This window comes from Lobosporangium transversale (assembly GCF_002105155.1).
Source record: "Lobosporangium transversale strain NRRL 3116 chromosome Unknown BCR41scaffold_29, whole genome shotgun sequence".
Lineage (NCBI taxonomy): Eukaryota > Fungi > Mortierellomycota > Mortierellomycetes > Mortierellales > Mortierellaceae > Lobosporangium > Lobosporangium transversale.
In genome coordinates this window covers 404732-425925 of record NW_019029007.1, presented here as the reverse complement: position 1 = coordinate 425925, position 21194 = coordinate 404732, and the positions used below count along the sequence as shown (strand labels likewise).

General features: G+C 41.8%; 5 protein-coding genes across 5 annotated transcripts; 3 read left to right on the top strand and 2 right to left on the bottom strand.

Moving 5' to 3' along the window:
* The first annotated feature begins 2725 nt into the window (after positions 1-2725).
* Positions 2726-4716, top strand: BCR41DRAFT_357383 (hypothetical protein). The gene is made up of 4 exons (XM_022024887.1): positions 2726-3310; positions 3331-3485; positions 3509-3553; positions 3956-4716. The coding sequence occupies exons 1-4, from the start codon at positions 3187-3189 to the stop codon at positions 4631-4633; spliced, it is 1002 nt and encodes a 333-aa protein (XP_021879545.1). The 5' UTR covers positions 2726-3186; the 3' UTR covers positions 4634-4716.
* A 5747-nt stretch (positions 4717-10463) lies between these two features.
* Positions 10464-11147, top strand: BCR41DRAFT_387913 (hypothetical protein; the record flags this gene model as incomplete). The annotated part of the gene is made up of 2 exons (XM_022027939.1): positions 10464-10638; positions 10771-11147. The coding sequence occupies 2 exons, from the start codon at positions 10464-10466 to the stop codon at positions 11145-11147; spliced, it is 552 nt and encodes a 183-aa protein (XP_021879544.1).
* Positions 11148-11917: 770 nt separating this feature from the next.
* Positions 11918-13031, bottom strand: BCR41DRAFT_378311 (60S ribosomal protein L18; the record flags this gene model as incomplete). Its single annotated transcript, XM_022027152.1, has 4 exons — positions 11918-12246; positions 12288-12378; positions 12917-12967; positions 13002-13031. The coding sequence occupies 4 exons, from the start codon at positions 13029-13031 to the stop codon at positions 11918-11920; spliced, it is 501 nt and encodes a 166-aa protein (XP_021879543.1).
* A 723-nt stretch (positions 13032-13754) lies between these two features.
* On the bottom strand, positions 13755-16066 carry BCR41DRAFT_357379 (hypothetical protein; the record flags this gene model as incomplete). Its single annotated transcript, XM_022024886.1, has 9 exons — positions 15866-16066; positions 15579-15666; positions 15497-15543; positions 15296-15366; positions 15154-15193; positions 14783-14985; positions 14446-14753; positions 14082-14285; positions 13755-13984 (listed from the first exon to the last, which is right to left on the bottom strand). Coding segments are annotated over exons 1-8 (1105 nt in total), but the record flags the coding sequence as incomplete, so codon positions are not given.
* Positions 16067-18422: 2356 nt separating this feature from the next.
* On the top strand, positions 18423-20033 carry BCR41DRAFT_409352 (mitochondrial ATP synthase-like protein beta subunit; the record flags this gene model as incomplete). The annotated part of the gene is made up of 4 exons (XM_022029412.1): positions 18423-18564; positions 18607-18924; positions 18966-19773; positions 19826-20033. The coding sequence occupies 4 exons, from the start codon at positions 18423-18425 to the stop codon at positions 20031-20033; spliced, it is 1476 nt and encodes a 491-aa protein (XP_021879541.1).
* Positions 20034-21194: the final 1161 nt, after the last annotated feature.

Sequence of the window (21194 nt, the reverse complement as noted above, 5' to 3'; positions counted from 1 at the left end):
TTCATACTTTGTGTGAGGAGGGTGGTCTTTCCCAAGATGACTGGCGCATTGTGGTCTCGCAAGCAGATCAAGATGCAAATGAGCATGATGTCTTGGCGGCCATGCGCTTCCTCTTGGACCATGGAGCTGTGGTTGATGCCAAGAACCATTGGAAGGAAACAGCGCTGATGCGTTTGTTTTCAGGACGGGATTGCCCGTTGATGGTACAGGAGCTCTACAGTCGAGGTGCGGACTCGAGACTTAAAAGTTCCAAGGACGCGTATCCACATGGCACAGCATTATGTTATGCTGCATTCTATGGTCGTATCAAGTCACTCAAGTGGATGCTGGAGAATGACTTGTTGCTGAACGACGAGACCAATGTGAAAGATGCACTTCGATGGGCTAAACTGAGCAAAGGCGAATCCTCGCTAGTCAGCTCTCAGGGAGGAGGAATGCACAGTGCTAGCATGGTCAAGAGAAAAGAGGAACGCAAGGCTGAAGCCATCCGTTTGCTGGAGTCTTGGTTGGGTGAGAATGGTGCCTCGCGGCGTAAGGACTTGGCGAAGGAGATCAGTGCCCAATCAAGTGAAGACTGGTGGCGTCGCATGAGTGGAATCGTGGAAGATGTTCAGAATAAGAAGTTGATTGAGATGGATGCCTCTGAATCTACACCAACTGCCGCCACTGCTCTTGCTAGTCCAAAGATGCCCTCAGAGATGCTTCCTCTGTGGAGAGAGGTTCAGGGTCTCTGTGAGAACCTGTCGCAGAGTGTCGACATGGCTTCCAGCCCTGGTAGCCGTTTGAAATGGAACCCATTGACGATCTTGCGCAAGTAAAAGCAAGGTTCCAGCGCATACACAAATGTGTATGATTGTGATACCCCCTTTTTCTCTATCCTCTCATTGTTATTTCTAGCTCGCACCTCTTATTTCCTCACATCAATCTTTTTCTTTCTCTTTTGTCTCAATATGTATTTTATTTTTTAAATTAATTCAGTCAGTATTAAATATCACAATAAATTTCGAAATACTCTTTTTTTTTTTAAAAAAAAAAAAAAAAAAAAAAAAAAAGATGTTCACTACAACTACTATGATCGTCCTTTAACATTGCCGCAACGACTTAATAGGACCGCTGGGCAGTCCATTAGTGCTGCAAAACTGGTTAAAGTCCATAATGGAAATGTAGACATGAACAAGCCGGTGTTTTTGTACGCGAGAAATGTGATTGTTGTGTTCTACGATCTCTTTGATTTTTAAAATGCATTCAGTTTGAACTTGTAAAATAAGCCGGTTTCGGTACAGGGCGCAACCCAACCTCTCACAAAGAACGCATTTCATATAAGGCCATGAGCAGAATCGCTCTGCGTTCGGAGAAGGACAGAAAATAAACATGCTCCCATCCGCATTGGCGCCTGTACCACGTCCTTCTAATCATAACATCTGTTATTAAAAAAGATGCATCCACCAACATCTCTACGGCTAAATTGAAAAAGAGATTGGTCATCAACGAGGAGGAGAGGATCTAGTATACCAACAATGCTATAATAGCTTTCGATGATTATAGGATATTCATTAAAAAAGGATCTCGTTACCAAACACGACTACTATTTACAATATTAATCTTGGTATGTTTGTCAAGTTCTCAGCTGGGGTTCCCATCAACACAAGACAAATATATGATAAAAATACAAGTCTCCAGGCGGATAGTTTGTTGTTACGCCAAAAAAAAAAAATCTAAAATTATCTCATTCATTCATTTTTTTTTTTTTTTTTTTTTTTTTTGTTCCTTCCTTTGTGAGCACGCTTCTTAGAAGGAAATTGTGATCATGGTGTCGGAATGTCTGCCGCCTAGTAAAAGGAAAAGAGGAATACACCATCACTATCCAAGGGGTTAGAACTTACTTCTTCTGAACATGTGGGGAAAACTAACTACTGAAATTATCCTTGACCAATTAGTGATAATCTGGCCCTGGATTTTTTTTATTTTTTATTTTTTATTATTTTATTCGGAACCTGTCCCGGATCTTCGAGAGAGGCGTAGGAAGAAGATTTTTTAGAGACAAAAACAATATTCACGCGGCCATTGAAAGAAAGATTACAAATGCAAACCTTAATATCTTTTCGAATAAAAAAAAGTAAAGGACTCTCATCCTCTCTCATCCTCTTTCTTTCCTTCCCCTATGTCTCGCTCACTTCTCTTGATTGATATGATAGATGGAGAGAGAGAGAGAGAGAGGAGAAAAGACATCAGAATGATAGTAAATGTAAAGGCATGAGATTATGAAGAGAGAGAAGAAATCATGCATGTATACTGCACAATGCATCGCGAGCTCAAATACTGGTTTTTTTTTTTTTTTTTTTTTTTTTTTTTTGTGTCGTGTGTATGTGAGAGCCCTACTTCGTGGTATTGACCAAATATATATTTGATCGTTTGAGCTGACATCCCATTCTGGGTATCCAACTGGACTTTTTTGATCAATTTTTGCCCAGACGCTCAAATTCACGGTTAATTATTAAGTCTTGATCCTCAGAGGTTGCAGCGCCCCATGTAAGATTTGAAAATTGAGCATTGTATTCAACCCGAGCTGGCAGTAACTTTGTGAACAATCAAGATAATAGTAAGATAGACAAACCTCATGAAAAAAAAAAATAAAAAAAATAATAAAAAAAAAAAATAAAAAAAAAAAATAAAAAAAAATAAAAAATAAAATAAAAAAAAGGTTTATTGCATCGCCGTTCCTGGCCTGGCACTTACTTTTATTTTTATTTCTTTTCTTTTTACCGCCCACCTTCCCTTTCCCCCTTTCCTTACCCGACAAACTCTCAAAAAACCGCAGCTTTACGCTGTCCCTTCCTCTTGCGCTTGCACACCGCATTGACAACTTTCTTCCTCGGAAAACTTCCCTGTCTCTCATTCTCACTTAACGATCTCCTCCATTAACGGTTCCTTGCGTTATCATCACAAAATATTACATAGCCTATCGTAATTTTTGGCGTTCATTCTTCCTCCCCCTTTTTTTTTTTCCTCATCTAACTGCTTGTCTGCCTGCCTACTTGCCATCTCCAGAAAAAGTCTTAAATACTTTTCAACCTCCATTTGCATTTCTCGTCTTTTTCACCAGACCCGAAATTTCACCTCTCTTCTCAGCTAAACACCATCGACACTTGGAAATCATTTTATTTTTTCCTCCTTCTTCTTTTGACAATGGCAGCCGAAAAGAAGCCTATGCAGACCAAGAACAAGGTCTTGATCGCCGGTATCTCCCTCATCATTGTAGCCGGTATCGCCGTTGGTGTTTACTTTGGTGTCCACAAGAACAGCAGCTCGAGTGAGAACAAGGCTAACGAGTCAATAGGCGGTGCAACGGTACCCCTACTACATCTGCACCGCCCACATCCACCACAGCTGTCACACCTCCGGATCAAAAGGGAACCATGATCAATGGTACCCTGTTCCCTTACTATAACTTGACTGGTGAGGCCCCCGCACCCGTCGGCTTCCTGGTGTAGTCTATACCACCTGCAAGACCCCTGGAACGTACTCTATCTCATACGATGATGGCCCCTCTGAGGTAAGCCTCTAATATAATATGACTCTTATTGCTTTCTTACCTCTCTTAATCATCCTCATATTAAAAATCAAAGAGGCATGTCTTTTTTCAGACATGAAGATGGAGCCCAAATTTGGGTTTTGGCGTAGGAGGAAATATTCTATCCATCCTCCTTTTTCTGATCTCCTAATTCTATCGAATTGACCTTTTTAATATTTTATTTATGGATCCTCAAAAAACAAAAACAAGAAAAAAAAAAAAAAAAAAAAAAAAGTGAAGGGCATTGTCCGCCCTATTTTTACAACGCTTTTTTTCCTTTCTTTTTCCACCCCCTATCTCCGGTCTCAGAAAAAAAATGTTTTTTTTTTTTTTTTTTTTTTTTTAACGCGTTGATTTGAATTGTTTACGAATTCCTGTTAATAGTACACGCACGAGCTCCTTGACATGCTTGACAAGGAGAATCTCAAGGTGACGTTTTTCGTGAACGGTAACAACCAAGGTTGTATTTATGATCCCAAAGTTCAATCAGTCCTCAAGCGCGCCTTTGAATCCGGTCATCAAATCGCATCCCACACTTGGTCTCATCCTCAACTGCCTAAACTGTCCGTTGAAGGAATCACGACTGAGATGACGCGTTTAGAGCAAGCCTTCCAAGATATTCTGGGTGTCGTTCCCCGATATATGCGTCCTCCCTATGGCGCTGGAACATTCGGCCCTGCAGACACAGATGCCAAGGTTCAAACCACACTCAAGAATTTAGGTTATGTCATCACTACCTGGGATATTGCAACCACCGATGCGGATATTGATGATAACAATGCGGTCCATAAATTGTCTGATGAACAGTTGATGAAGGTGGAACAAGGCCAAGTCACTTCTGTGGTTGAGACGGGTCCAAAGGGCGCAACTCATATGCAGTTGATGCATGATACTTATATGCGTACAGTTCGATTGATGACTCCTTGGACCATCAACTATGCCAAAAATTTGGGCTACAAGCTGGTTCCTGTAGCCACGTGCTTGGGAGACGAGGACCCAAGAACTTGGTACTCCCGAATCGGACCTCCTTCTCCTAATCCTCCTACCACCTGCACCAAGTAAAAAAGTAAAAGGAAAAAAGTCAGAAGATAGAGAGATACATTTATGACCTAATTTAAGCAATTTTTATTTATTAAAAAGAAAAAAAAAAAAAAAAAAAAAAAAAAAAAGAAATGGTCGTTCTAATAGCCTCGTTACTACCTATCAGCACTGACAAAATCTTTGACGTAGACTGAGAGTTGAAGGTTTTTATTTGGAATCTTCATACATGTTGAAATATCTGGGAAGTCAAACCGGAAGCATTCAAATTGCAAGTGAAATGAACGAAGCAGCTATGATGTTAATGGTGAAGATAGTGGGTAGATCCTAAGGTTACAGTTGCCATGCCCACGTTGGAATCGTTCTAACTATGGAAGGGGAACCATTTATGAAGCAAAGAATCAAGCCATATCTCACATAACAAAGAGAAAGAAGGGAGGACTCTGCATACATCCTATTTGATCCGCAAGGGCGCTGATGCCAAGCACTCTCTATCCTTCAATAGTAGCTTCTAGTTTAGATATAGCAGAACTATAAATATCAGGATTACTTTCCACGGATTTGACAAGGTTGCGAGAGTTCAATTGCATGAGAGAAGCCCTAACAAGGTCTAGCGTTAATCCGAAAGAGCCTGATGGAAAATGTAAAAGGGTTAAAGTAGATAGTCCTTAATACAAGGTTGCCAAAACCTGGGTTTCCATATATATATATATATATATTTTGATCACATGACTTTTGGCGACGCGAATCACTATCTTATGCTTTTCAAAGACAGATTGCTATCGAGCGTGCCAAACTACACCAGGCGGGTGTGGATATACCGGATTGAACATAGGAGCAGTAGCGCTCACCGATGAGGAACCACATCGCTAACTTGAAATATACAACACCTAATGCTCTCACTTTAATCTACACATAATCTACCGGTTGTGTATATTGATATCACATTCGGAACTTCAGACAATAGTTTCCTTAGGCGTAGTTGATTGGCTTTTAGATAACCCCATCTAGCAAATTAGATGAAGTCTATTCCTCATCACACCCTAGAAGATTCTTTGCTGTCCGTAATTTGGGGGCCCGTGCCGATCTCCTTCGCTCCTATCGCTTCTGTTGTGCTCAGTACTCACCGATGGGCCCCTATCTTCACTTCTACCAAACAATTTTGGTGGCTATATTAATGTACCAATATGCTACGACGTATGGAAAAAAAATGATGCTATTGTTGCTTTAACATTACTTGAACGAAGCGAGCCAACAATGGAATCACTCCAATACTTTATTCGCGTCCTTTCCGAGGTTGTTTTGCCCGTCAATAAAAAGGAGAATCATATGTTTAAAGCGTTGTAGACATATAGATACATTTGCATGTGTACGCTCTATTTGAGTAAGTGCTGGGCAATTCTGATGCCAGCCTCATCATTATGGTAGGACAGAGCTGCACACACATGAAGCAAGTATAACGCTTTATGAATGAGGATATGAGAATGTATACATGTAACCACGCAAGAGGCCAAAGAGGAGGCATAGGAAACTATTTTTATTTTATTTTCATCCCTTCTTGCATAGGGAGACATGGGAGTAAATGAGTGCTTTTGGTCCCATAAAGCTAGGCTGCATCACTACCATTACTTCTTTTTACAGGATTGGGTCGGTGTTTTTCATGTTGTGGATACAAAGGCTGACACGAATCCGTTGATCTCCCTCGATCTATACTCTGTCAATACTGAGATGGACAATTTGTAATGTAAGTTCTAAAGCCTATTCTTTTCTAAAAAAAAAAAAAAAAAAAAAAAAAAAAGGAGGGGGGGGGAGTGTTCTATAGGAGCGAACGAGTGAAAAAAAAAAGAGTCTGGAACCTACGCTTCCAAAGACTTTTCGGATTGGACTGGAGCAAAGGATGTTTTCCGAAAAGGGTCCTGTATAAGAAATGACAACATTGCATAGCAAAAAACCACATCTTTTTTTAGGTTCAAAGGCGTAAAATTTTCGTTGTTGAAGACAAAAAAAAAAAAAAAAAGAACATATGCTTGAGACCTATCATTTCTTTTTGTTCGAGCATCACCTAGGGAATTCAGGAGGTGACTCCTGCATTCTCCTTGATGGATTGTGAGATCTAAAAAAGCTAGAAGGAATGTGGGTTCTTGTATCAAAACATTTCTCTAGATTGCCACATACCTTGGGTACTGAACCGTCGGTCCCCGTCATTATATTTCTTTTTATTCTCTCAAGGGTCCCCAGAAAATTGAAGTGGTCACTATTAACTTTAATTCGCCCAGTTTGTTTTCGTAGAGTCGCATGAAAATTATGCGAGGATAGCGATTTTATTTTTTGCGGGAATGGTATATATAATTGGGTGCCAACAAGTGACATGCAGCTGAGACGGGACGTTAGAGAGGAATCAAAGCAACAACAAACACTGAATGCCCCTTGTATTTAATGTACCCTTGAATCAGTCCAATGGTCTATACCAACGGGTTCGCCTTTTCGCCTCTCTTTGAAAACAATGGACTCCCTCCTCCTTCCTCCAAGAGTGTTACTAGCCTGTCGATGCTATGTTTTCTAGCACGCCAAGGCGCTAGGGCGCCACCATTCTTTTTTTATGACACGGACCGAGCGTTTACATACAAACCTTATAAAAACAGCTCTCTCACACCACTCGATCAAGATGCGTTCGACTTCCATGTTACACGCCGTTACTTCTTTATCACCACGGAAGGGGCTAATTAGCACGAGAGCTTGTAATACCGCCTAATTAATCATCAATGGTTTGTACCACAAAAACTCGTATATCATATTAAAGTCGAAAAGATCGACACTGAAAAAAAAGAGTACTTCTGAAACCCTGCAGGACAGGACGTTACATCGCGCGCTCCCGCAACCAGTAACCTGCAGCATTATATTATCCTTAACCGCCCACTACAAAGGGATCCAGACTGGTTTCTATTTGTTGCAGCTATTGGTGCAATTATATGCATACTATTTTTTTTTTTTTTTAGATCGGATTTTTTGTAGTTGCCCCGTGCACGAAGCAACACTAAAGCGTGTTCCCTGACTCAGAGATTGCTCATGATTCTAAGAACGGTACTTCAATTGTCATGGCTAAAAGAATAAGCTACTGGCAGATTATTAGGTTAGCATATAGGAGAAAGCCTTGTTTGCTCTGTGTTATATTATGAATTCAACAAACCAAAAATTTGAGAAACTTTATACACTCATATCCAGACAAGACAAAATAAGTGAAACAAAGAAGTAGATCTGGTTCCTCTATTTTCCAAGCAAGGCTCATCATGGCCAATTTGAGGTGGTATGTCACATTCAATTGAGCAATACTTTGATCTTCAAGGATGTGCACGCACAATCCCGAGGTTTAAATAATACAAACGGTTTTTATTTATTTTATCCTCTTTTATTTTTGTTATTGATATTATCATTACTGTCCTCAAAGCGAAACGGATCGTAATTACCCACATGGCATAAAGGAACTGTGTGTTGGCATGTTCCCTTTTTTACGAATTGTAGAAAAAACCTGAAATATATACCATCATCGACGCTTTCTATAGAACTCATATGTGGTATATCGGTATATAATTTAATAATGATGGGGATGTTAATGATTATAGATGAGAGAGCCAATGAAATAACAAAACCGCATCAAGTCATCAGTCAGGTTAGAAAAAATGGGTCAAAGACTCGTGCTAAGTATGGGCAGAGTCTAATAGTGAGCCTTACTGATTAGATTTGGATCCCATACCGAACAGTTCGCGTCAATGAAAATGAAATGAGGATATTCAATACATCCCTTGGGGTACCTGTCAAGGACTCCAAATAAAAAAATAATAACAGTAAAAGTTCGTCGAGCGGGCATTAGTCCATTCCTAACCACCCAAGAAATGATTCTAAAAAAGTAGGAACCTGCTCATGGCGGAATAACTTTAAGCAACGCGCCAAAATATTCTCCTTTATCCTCAATACTTTAGTAGGCCTTCCCGCTACTGTTTCGGCTGATGCGTAAAAAACAATAATGCCCCAGGTCCTTTCGTCTGTTTGTTTACACCTTTGTCCGTTGTTTGTTTTAGACTATCTCTGAACATTACAATTTGGAGCAGACATTAATGCAAAAAAGGATACTCACTACGTATATCCCGCCGATCCAGATCCATGGCATGCATGATCTTATATGCAGTGCTGTGAGAGACACATGTCTGTACCAATGATGTGCCTTTTGCGTTATTGAACTCAATGTTGCTCGACATGCAAAATCTGTCAACCGTGCTGTCTCCTTCCTTTTTCTACTCTCTCCTCCTTTTTTTTTTTTTTTTTTTTTTTTTTTAAACATTTCTAACTAGTAATAGTATTCCTGCCTGTGTTCGATATTGCTCTCTGATGAAATAAATAAATAATATATTTTTAAAAAAAAAAAAGCATCGCAGGCTCCGTTGTTATGATAAGTTTTCAGGCTTCTAGTGTGTCCATTTCCAGAAGCGCATGATCGTCGTACCAAATTGATATCTGTTCTATTGTTGAATATGTCGAAATTTGATATTTCTCTTCTTACGAAACCATCTGCTGACATCTCATTGCAAACAAACAAATAGTTGATAATAACCTACCCATCAAATGTTTATGGCTTTGCTTCTACCCCTTTATGTTCACAATTTCAAAATGGGTGCCAACCTACAATGACGGGAAACAGAGAGCGTCTCCCCATGTAAGGAGGCTGCCAATTGGGAGAGGCACTCCCAACGCTTGAAATATATAAATTAAGGGATCATTGTCCATAAAAAAAAAAATCTACTGCTACCTAAACCTGATCGCGATCAATCTATATTTTCTTCTCTCCCATCCTCTTCTCAAGAAGTCTGAACATCATTTGTCAACTGTTGCATGCGCATTTCTTGTCTGGTTGGACATTACATCGCTGCATTTATTACTCATCTCCGTTGCTAATTGGTCAATTACTGCTTCATATCTCCTTTTTCTCTCTTTCTCTTTCGCTTATAACCTCAGTCTCTCTTCCATTTCACAATATCGTGCCCTTCATCAATTCTTCTGATCATCTCTTTCTCTTCTTCTCTCTTTTGAGCTTATCGACGATATATACGACATACATTCATAACTTTTAACAGCTACGAAGTATTCAAAACAACCGAGACTAAGACGTCTCTTAAGGATAGGAATTTTGATATATTTACGAAACCCAACGCGCCTATTTTTTTTTTTTTTTTTTACTTTCGGAGATAAAACGTCTGTATTTCAGCATCTCCAAAAGGTAAGATAAGCGCGTTTTTATTCCTCCTTCCTAGGATTTAAAAAAGGTATAAAAGATATAAACCAAAGGCTCTCTGCGACTACCATTTACTCATTCATAGCTCCATCTTTCCTCCCTTTTTTTTTTTCCATTTTTTATATCCTATCCTCACTCATCTCATCTGTCATCTGTGTAATCTTATTACCACATCAACTTGGCCTTTCCTTTTCTTGCATAAATGCATGTTGTACACGTAAAAAAAAAAAAACCAAATCATCTGCACTATTGCGCATAATTTCGTTGCACATTTCATATTTTTTTTCCGTTACATTCTTTTTTTTTCGTGTCACAGCAAAACTTCCTCCCTCTTTCACGAGTCATAATCACAAAAGAAAAATGTCCGTGCACGCGCACCGAAGCTCCAAGATCGTATCAGATGCCCTGATTCACCCTGGTCATCCCTGTCAAAAGCAATCTAACTCGCATGCAGCTTCAATGGCGACAACGATAACGGAAACAACATCAGCAACGTCAAGGGTTTCGATCAAGTCACTCTCTTTGAAAGATTTTTTATCACCTGAAACTCGAGCTGGTTTCTTGATCGAAATGCGTGAGTCCTTGATGGAGATCGGTACATTTTACATCAAGGACCATGGGATCCCTCCGGAGCTAACGGCTAGCGCTATGAAGGTTATCCAACAGTACTTTGCTTTGCCGCTCAATGAGAAGAAGAAGATGTTGATTGGCAACAGCCGTCACTTCCGAGGTTACAAACTTATCGGTATGCCCTCTCTCAATGTTTTTTATTTTTATTTTTATTTTTTCCTTTAACCATAAAGGGATATGATACTTGCGTTTGGTTTTTTTATTCTGACTCGGTATCTTTCATAATAAAATATTTGAATCCTTGTAGGCCAAGAGTTTACCAATGATCAGGTAGATCATCGTGAGCAGCTTCAATTTGGGCCTGAACGACCTGTGATCGAATCCTTCAAGCCGACCATCTCACCTGACTATGAAGGTCTACAAGGTCCTAATCAATGGCCCGCAAGTACGTTAGCTTGCCTTCCAGATTTTAAATCCTGCGTCCTTGAATTCATGAATCAACTCGAGATCCTTTCTCAGAATTTAATGGAAGCTATTGCGCTTTCGTTGGGTTTGGAGGATGCATCTTATTTCCGAACCCTCTTTGGAGAACAACCTTACTATCGCCTCAAATGTGCAAAATATCCTTCGGTTGATAAGCCCAAGACCATCGGTTGTGGAGCTCATAAAGACACGGGATTTTGACAGTGCTTTTACAAGACATGGTCGGTGGTCTACAAGGTCAAGATCCTGTCACAGGTCAATGGATGGATACTCGTCCAATACAGGATACATTCATTGTCACATTGGGTGAATCGATGGAGAAGCTGACCGGCGGGTTGTACCATGCTACTGTACATCGTGTGTTGAATAACACCTCGGGTCAGGATCGTTACAGCATCCCCTTTTTTTATGATCCGGCCTTGGATGTAAAGGTTCCTCATTACATCCCAGGTCTGGATTCGACGGGATCAAAAAAGCAGTCTTTGAAAAATTCTCGGTCTACTACCAGTATGTCTGTCTTTGCCTCGGATGCAGAGACAGGCCCAAGTTCAGATGATGACGATTTGGAGAGATTGATGGACACACTAGATATCAATCATACCTCTTCTTCCTTCATCAGTAGCCCTGAAGGTTGGAGTAACGGTGATCATATCTTTGAGACCGTTCACAAATGTCATCCTGAAGTCTACACCCGCTGTATGGACAAGGAGCTTAAAATCCTGTCATAACCTGCATCGCCTCATGACCAATCATAGTCACTCTGCATGCTACCCAGAGAAACATGATATGGTCCGCCTTTATATTCCAAGCATATTAGTTATATACCTTATCATTTAGCATTTGAATCAAATATATGAAAAAACACACCATTGACCGAAATAGGGCATTTATTTTGGACATTTTTATGGATTGTTGGAATGATTGACAGTACCACCATGAAGCGTAAACAAGGCATTTTATTTTGATTCGATTTAAACCTTGAAGCCGCGGGAGGCACGACGACCACGAGCCTTCTCGAACTTACGACCCTTGCTCTGGACATAGGGCTTGGCATGCTTGCCAGGACCCATGCCAAAGTGCTTGACGGCCTCACGGGTGTTCTTCTTGCCACGGAGCAAGACGGTGTTAGCACCAGTGGGGGCACGGAGGGCGAGCTGATCGAGGGTGATGACCTCACCACCAGCCTTCAAGACACGAGCCTTGGCCGACTTGGTGATGCGCAAGCAGGCGATCGACAACTTGGGGACCTCCAACAGACGGATGTCATCAGTCACGGAGCCAACGACGACAGCAGTCTTGCCTCCCTTTCCTGCCATGTTACGAGCAATGCGGGAGATGGACATGGGGGACGGTTGACGCGCGACATAAAGAGACGCTTCAAGACGACCTTGTTGAAGGCAGAGTCCGTACGGCGGGCAAGGAATCTGTAGAGCTATTATCGAGTTTGCAGCGAAGAAAAAAAAGCATGTCAGAGGAAATTTCATGTAGTTACGACTCCACTGTTTTAAAAACAGTGTGAAAATTTTTGCGATGCCGCTGAATAACATCAATGTATTAAAGAAATACTGGTTGTTTCCTTGACGAGTATCTTTAAGTTGGCTGTTGAGTGTTAAATACTGGGACTGATAGGGTTGTTTTACTAATATTTATAAAAAGGGTTTGCACTGCATGAAAGCTAATCCTGAAACATTGTTCTGTAATAAGATTGAGGATGCTGAACTCTCCTGAATCAGTAATTTACAGTCGAAGTTTAATTCCTCTGTCTGGATGATGTCGCTTTGGTATGCCTTAAAACTTTTTTTTTTTTTTTTTTTTTGATTGGGCGAACATCTTCGAAAAAGGATATGATCGTTGCCTTATATCTCTGCGCTCCAGAATCATAACAAATGTGACGTGTAGAGGTCGTTTGATATATGATAGTCTCTCCAGCTCGAGAAACTCAAAAAAAAAAAAAAAAAGCTGCTTCATACCTTGACGAGCAACAACAAGTAAACGTCTCCAGACTTGGGAGCCTGGCGGTTCTTGTTGCGAACTGGTGCTTCTTAATGTCAATACCCTATCAATTATAATCAATTGGATAAACATAAAAAAAGAGAGAGTATCCTGATTAGCCTTTCAAGATCATAGCCCATCACTATTTATTGAAGTTGTTCCCAAGATTATCCCTGGCGAATGGGTAGATCTGCATAGCTTCTTCCTGGATTTTTAAAAAATCGTGTCGATTGATGTAGTCCTTTGATTCTTTTTATGTTGTTGTATGTACAAGGTGTTTTATCTTGTTTTATTGATTCAGCACTGCTGCATTGGCAATCAAAGTAAGCCAAGTTTGGTCAAAATCTTTGAATAGTAATCCAGACAAACTGAAGGAAGATACTCTAGTGTTGATCCCTCATCTGAACAGATCTTTGTTGCAGGGCTCATTTTTCTGCAAAAGCTTGCATTCCATTGTAACGTCTATAATGCCCTTCTAAGCATTTGATGGAAGGTAAATAAAAAAAGAGAATGGGATCATGCAAGATGTCGACGGAAGTTGCAAAATCAAAGTTCCAGAACATGTCTCTGAAAAAAGACTAGGCAAAAAGCCATCTCGAGTCGTTTTATTGAGATATGTGATCGATGGTTGGCAAATATTGCTGGATGTGCCTATGGATGTAATTATTTGCCATTGATAGAGCTCTCTATAATGAATGGATGGGTGACTGCTAACCATTTTGAAGTTGAACTGGTTCAGAGAAGGAATCAAATGCACTGCACTTTGTGCTCAATAATAAATTCGTCTCCTTCAGTGACACCCTTAAGTCACTCCAATCCATTTCTAATGACACAAATTTTATTCTGTAATGTATTTTATATTTATATTTTTTGCCTTTGACGATAAATCAGGATATCCTCGTTAACAGATCAGCAACAGCAACCATCTGATCTTGTGACATTCATGATAAATGCCAGTTGTTCAAAAATTACTATTGTGTGGCCGCGGGTCATGGGCTTTTAAATTCTCTATTTCGGATCAAAATTGACGCGATCACGAAGATATTCTAGTAGATGATAAAGCAAAAAGCCAAAGTATTAGCAAAAGCAAACATTTAAAATGGATTTCAATATAAAAGTCAGTGTTAACTGTAGTATACATACAGGCAGTAGCCTCAATCTCGGTAACCTTCACAGGAGTAGCCTCGGTCTCGGTATTGTCAGACGAGGTCAACTTAGCAATACGCTCCTCTGCCTTGCGCTTATTCTCCTCAGTTGCCTTTGCTTGGTTGGCCTTGAAGTATTCTTTCTTCTCAGTCAAAGCATCCAAGGTCTTTCCAAGGTCAGCTGGCGAGGTAGGAACAACGACTTTTAATTCAAACTATTGAATATTGAAAATGACGGTGCAGTGTTAGAAAAGGACCATTCTGAGAAGCCAAACCAGAAAAATAATATGTAATTATAGGTAGCATATAGAATTAATACCAATTGTTCAAGAATAGCGAGAGGAAGCTTGAAAAGTTGCCACTCTCGGTTTTCTTCTCCTTAGGACCCTTGTTCTTCTTTGATTTTCCAACAAAGAATACTTCCTCTTCCTTGTCAGCCTTTTTCTTGAGCATCACACCGCTAGGAACATTAGTGGTAGTATCGGCCTGGCGAATATTGAGAGTGCTAGCCTCAGAGGGAGCAGCAACAGCCGCTTCAGCAATGCGTTTCTCGTCATTGCTGAACTGGAGCAAGTATCTGTAGACACTGTCGCAAAGAGTAATTTCATTAGTGTAAGCAGGAATCTCTGCAAGCTCGCGTTCCTCCTTGGCAATGGCAAGGCGCTCTCCTCTTGCTCTTGTTGTTTCTTGGCCTGGTACTCTTCACGCTTGCGAACCTGCTCCTCTTGCTGGAACTTCTGATACTCGCGGAGAGCAGCAAAGTACTCATCATTCACAGTCTTCTTGCGTTGGTACTCAGCGTCAAGCTCCTTCTGTAGACGGGTGCGTTCATCAAATAGATCGTTGCGCTTTTTCATGCCTTCTTCCTTGACTTTATTGATTTCATCCAATTCAGCCTGGATCTTGTCGATTGCATCAAAGCTTTTGAAGTCTGATAATCAATTGTTCCCTTAAGCTCAGCGATTCAGCCTTATCAGCATCAATAGCTGCCTGCTGCACTTGAACAGCCTCAACAGTTTTCTTGGTCTTCTTTAAACTCGAGATCTCGGATAAGACACGCTTCTCTCGACCAACTTGAGTGATCCAGATTCGACTTGTTTTTCAAGCTTACTGTTAATTCGACAGTCAAAACAGTTTGTTGTTAGAGAATTTAGGACGTCAGAACAAATATTAAGGTAGAAACGAACACTAGGCTCCAGAGCTTGAACTCACATAATCTGAGCATCAACAGCTTCCTGGGTCTTAAAAGGGAGCTTGTCCTGAGTGACTTTCAAGTCTGCGATCTAGAAATAGACCTCAATAGGGTTTAGTAAAATTTATCACCTTCCGACTAATGCGTATCCGCTACTGTGGATCAGATCCGGGAACGCGGACCCTCTTCAATTTGAATAGAGCTGTAAAAATGAAACTCACCTTCTTCTTCAAAGAGTTCTCCAAGGCAGTGAGCTGATCGAGCTTGGCTTGTTTATCCTTCTGTTTCTGGCCTGCTGAGCACGGAGCTCGTTCAGACGTTTGCGAAGAGGAGTTCTAGGATCAGAATCAGACTTGTCATTCAATCCGGCAATGGCATCACGGACAGCATTCTAAGAAATCACGAAGTACCAAAAGAAGTATGAGAAAAGATGTTAGAGATGAGATTCAGAATCAGCCATTCCCAAGTGTCAATGAGTATAATCTGGGTTTCTTTGCTTTAATACTCGCCCAAAGTGAATCTTAAACAGATAGTTCATTGCTCACTTTATTAGAATGGGTGGTCCATCAAGTTGCGGGATTGGCACTTACCAGACGAGGACGGATCTTTTCAATGTTGGCCTCAATCTCTTTGATGGTTTCATTCTTTTCATCCTGGCTTGGCTTCTTGACAAAGTGACGGCTAGTCTTGTGAGTTGTTGCTGGCGCGGCAGGTGTGGAAGCAGTGACAGACATTATGTGCAAATGGATTAAAAGATGAGAGAAAAGGGTTAGAGGGATGAAAGAGAGAGGAGAGAAATGATGAGAATGTTGGCATTTTACATACCCGTATGGGGAGGAATTTTCCACTCGCCACGCTGTCCAATCAGCGTGAAGGACATGTTACAAGCGGTGCCTGATGCTCTCATTCATTTTTCAATTCGATCTTCCTAAAATGTCAAATGCCACATGTGATATGGACGAAGAAGTACATTTCCAGTGAACAGCACGTTACTGAATACACGAATAGGGATCTATGACTACATGAACTTGAGGGCTGCTGCTTCTAGTGCTCCTGCCAGTACCGGTTCCTAAGTATGTGCAAATGCCTGTGCTTACACCGGTACTGGCATTGCCCCTTGTATGTTTTCTGCTATGTTACCTGCAGAGATACAGGCCAACACAAGAAATTCATCGTACCTCAAATCCTTCACTAATATTTCCAGGTTACTCATTGGCGCATCACTATCCCCAATACACATACAAGAACTATCCTAAGAAACACTACATGTCCGATTGATTTCATGCAATATTATTTCAAACCGCACAAACAAACGCCAGTAGAGGCCATTAACAACACTGTCAAGGCAAAGACTCCGCGACGCCTTCAAAGTCCCCCCTAAAGCTTTGCGAGCCATGCGAAAGACTATAGAATACTTCATGCGGTCTATTATTCCCGCTTAAGGAGTCTTGTTATATCGATGAATAAGGATGTCAAAATTCATTTCTGTGCATCCCTGCGGACCAAGGACGGCCATTAAACAACGGATTGGACGTCTATATTGTAAAAAAGAGGCGATATGTAAGCACCAAAGTTAGAGCATAGAAGGCAGAAAAGTTTTTTTGTGTATCTTGTGTATCTATTCAAGTGCTTATTCTGAAAAGGGTATTCTTTTCATCCTCAGATTCGTAGTTGTTCCAAGGCCTCTGCTATTCCGCTGAAAATCGTTGCAGGGAGTGATTTTTCACCAGCAAACCTTGCACCGTGGTGAAAAGTTTTTTGGTGTGATGCACTACCATTCAGGAAATTCTCACCATCGGCAGCTTCTGTTATTGTGAACCAGGAATTTTGTATTAGGGTGCGCCACACCGCTAACTGTAACCACCAGTCCACCGTGCCAGTCAGGTTCACTGGTGAAAAAATCCTGAATTGAGTGCCACTAATAGACCGTACAAAAGATCAATATCGATTAGAGCCGCCAGAATCGATGTACTGCTGAAAATTCTGGGTTGTAGTGTATTACATTAAAAGAGGAAAAAAAAGCTTGCACCGTGATGCGATGTACATTATCCATTATAATAGTAACCCTTTGTATGCACCTATATCAAACCACGGATCAGTCGATATTTAGCCTTGCTCTGTCCTCGCTCAAGAGTACCATTGTGCTGCATCTCAAAAGTACACTTAAGGTAAATCGAACTAGGAAGAAAGTTGAAAGCGAAGAAGCCGCTGTCTAGGCATTTGGCTCCAAGGACAAACCATTAGGCTTTTAGAACTAGGCCATCCATTGTAGGCATGAAAAGATGGCACTCCTTGCCACGCCTTTATATAAAGTCTACAGGTTCGAGACGTTGTGGGCACGCTTTCCACCACCCAACCATATTAACCGTATTTGGGCCACCATTATTCGACAAAGATGGCAAGGTGACGTCGATTTCTCACTTTCGGGTGGTCTCGTTCCGTACAACTTAGAAACACAATTGGCTCCCTTTTCTCTTCTCTTCCATCTCTTCCTCATCTCTCTTTAAAATCCAAAGGTCCCTTCTCGCCGTGGATTGCCATCACCCACCACCATGTACCCCTTCGCAACATCTCGCGTCTCTCCAAGAGCGCCGCTGCCATCAAGACTGCCCCCAAGGCTTTCAACGCCGCCTTTTTAAAGAAGGGTAAGCGAATTCGATCCCTCTCTTCTCGCTTTTCTCTCTCGCGTCACTGTACATCCCATCCATACACGCAATATATTATTTCCACCAATACTCCTTCATCGTTTCCTTTATTCGTATTGTATTTTACGCATGTGTTTGATCAGTCCATTACTACAGAAGCAATTTGGATCGGGAGGGGCATATGGCTGTTCTAGATGATTTATCTGCAGTAACTTGATCGCGTTCTCTTTAGTACTGGTGCTTTCTTGTTCCACTGGAACTGATCAAGGACCTTTACTGGAAATGCTGAACATTATGAATGAGACAACGTCATCTAGGAGATCGTCTTAATCAAACATGGATTATTCATTCGGGATCAGACTAGTACTTGATCGTACTCGTTTGAATTCAGATCAGAACCTTCTTTCTGTGAGCGGCAACAGCAAATCTGACCCCGTTTGCACGATTCAAGGACAGGGCAACTGGATTTAAACATCATCGTCGTATGATTATGTTGTTCAGGATGCAGAGAATAAAGAAGAGTCGAGCTGCGTTACGAGTTTGCACAGGGATTAATCAACAGCAATATCCTTTCTGCATTAATGAAAGCATCAATCTCTTTTTCTCTTATCCTTCTCTCCAACCTGGTATTTATGACGATGGAGGTACTGACGACGCAACTCACTATTTCCTTATAATTGAATTAGCTGGCTACGCTTCTGAGGCAAAGTCCTCTGGTCAGATTCGCTCTGTCATTGGTGCCGTCGTCGACGTTCAGTTCGACCAGGGCAAGCTTCCCTCCATTCTTAATGCTCTTGAGGTCAAGAACTTGGATCGCCGTCTGGTTCTCGAGGTCGCTCAGCACTTGGGAGAAAACACTGTCCGTACCATTGCCATGGACGGTACTGAGGGTTTGGTCCGTGGCCAGCCCGTTGAGGATACCGGTGCTCCTATTACCATCCCTGTTGGTCCTGAGTGCTTGGGTCGTATTATCAACGTCATTGGTGAGCCTATTGATGAACGTGGTCCATCAACGCCAAGCAATCTGCTCCCATTCACTGCGAAGCTCCCGAGTTCGTTGACCAGTCCGTCGTCCCCGAAGTTCTCGTCACTGGTATCAAAGTCGTCGACTTGCTTGCCCCCTATGCTCGTGGTGGTAAGATTGGTCTCTTCGGAGGTGCTGGTGTCGGAAAGACTGTGTTCATTCAGGAGTTGATTAACAACATTGCCAAGCATCACGGAGGTTACTCTGTCTTCGCTGGTGTCGGAGAGCGCACTCGTGAGGGTAACGATTTGTACCACGAGATGATGGAGACCGGTGTCATCAAGCTGGACGGTGAGTCCAAGGCCGCTCTTGTGTTCGGTCAGATGAACGAGCCCCCAGGTGCCCGTGCCCGTGTTGCCTTGACTGGTTTGACCATTGCTGAGTACTTCCGTGACCAGGAGGGTCAGGATGTGTTGCTCTTCATTGATAACATTTTCCGTTTCACTCAGGCAGGTTCTGAGGTATCTGCCTTGTTGGGTCGTATTCCTTCCGCTGTCGGTTACCAGCCTACTCTTTCCACTGATATGGGAGGAATGCAGGAACGTATTACCACCACTAAGAAGGGTTCGATTACCTCTGTTCAAGCCGTCTATGTGCCCGCTGATGATTTGACCGATCCCGCTCCCGCTACTACCTTCGCTCACTTGGACGCTACCACTGTCTTGTCCCGTGGTATCTCTGAGTTGGGTATTTACCCTGCTGTCGACCCTCTCGACTCCAAGTCCCGTATGTTGGATCCTCGTATCGTCGGAGAGGAGCACTACGAGACTGCCTCCAAGACTCAGCAGATTCTCAGCCACAAGTCCTCCAGGATATTATTGCCATTTGGGTATGGACGAGTTGTCAGAGGAGGACAAATTGACTGTCGAGCGTGCTCTAAGATCCAGAATTCTTGTCCCACCCTTCACTGTTGCCCAGGTTTTCACTGGCTCTGAGGGTCTCTTGTTAAGCTCGAGGACACCATTCGCTCTTTTAAGGAGTCCTCGAGGTAAGCAACGACCACTTGCCGAGGCTGCCTTCTACATGGTTGGTGACATTGGATGCCACTGCCAAGGCTCCAAGATTGCTGCAGAATCTCTGGGCAACTAAAGACATTTTATTAAAGTACATTACTTTTTTAAAAAAAAAAAAAAGGACAACTGGTTACACTTTCACTCTACTCTCCTCTTGCCTCTCTCCATGCCTTTTCTTTGATTGATCAATTAAACCAAATTATTTTTACTATGCTGGTTTCTCAGTTCGTATGAAAAATCGATGGAATGCTTGCGATAAGATCTTGCTGTATGGTTTTTCTTATAAAAAAAAAGTAAAACTGGCCCTAAGCCATCAGCCATTCTATTTCACTTAACCATTCACTCTCATGAGCTTCACCAAAAGGAGAAACAACAATAGTCCGAGGACTCCTTTGAGGATAATTCTTCTAACACCTGTGGAAGATTTTTATTATTTTATGTAGACACAAAACTTAGTCGCTTGAAAAATTGATTTTATGGGTTGGAAGTGTAGCAGTGGCACCAATTTCGTTTGCTTTTCCCTCATACTCTCTGTTCACTACCTCTGTCCGATTTGGTTCGAGTACAATGGCTGTCGTTACTGATGGTATTTCTGCCTTTGCCGATTTCTTAAGCAACACCCATCTCTTAATCTTGTTATGCCATCGACTTCTTTGACCATCAATACCCTCACTTTCCTCCTTCTCGTCCATTATTGGGGAAGGACGGGTTTGATGTTTCTGGGGCTTCACGCGGTTTTTGAAGAAATGTCTTTTCGACTTTTGTTTCTGCGTCTGCATTTGCTGCTGGTCATCCGGAGCTGTTGTTGTTTTTTGTTTTCGTTTCTCTTGTCTTTTAAAGTGAGACTGAAGTCCTTTCTGTTGCTTTTTCATGGCTGCAACTGGGACAACATGGATTTTCTAGCCTCCCGGTCAGCTGCAGAGGCGACATCATGGTCCACTCCACCAGCAATCTTCTGGGACCTTATCCAGAGCCTTGCGAAAGAGATTGGCCCAAAAGTTTCCAGTAAAGGCTCCAGCAAAATATGAATGATCTCTAGTTTAGTTTCACACGGACTTTTTGTGCGTCGTGATGAAGTTTTGCTGTTGCTCCTGCTAGGCCGCCCATATCAGGGTTACTGCCATTACCTAGGGAACCGCTTGCCTGAGGTCTTATCTCCGTGGCTACAGAGGATGAAAAACAGCGATTGAGGCCTCTGGTGCCCTTCTCCTTTCTGGTTCATAAACTGGCATGATGA

What these genes read in the sequence shown, in the direction of transcription:
- BCR41DRAFT_357383 (XM_022024887.1), top strand. Translation starts at nt 3,187, where the DNA reads ATGGCAGCCGAAAAGAAGCCTATGCAGACCAAGAACAAGGTCTTGATC. An exon ending in ACGATGATGGCCCCTCTGAG is followed by an intron (nt 3,554 to 3,955) that starts GTAAGCCTCTAA and finishes TCCTGTTAATAG; the next exon opens with TACACGCACGAGCTCCTTGA.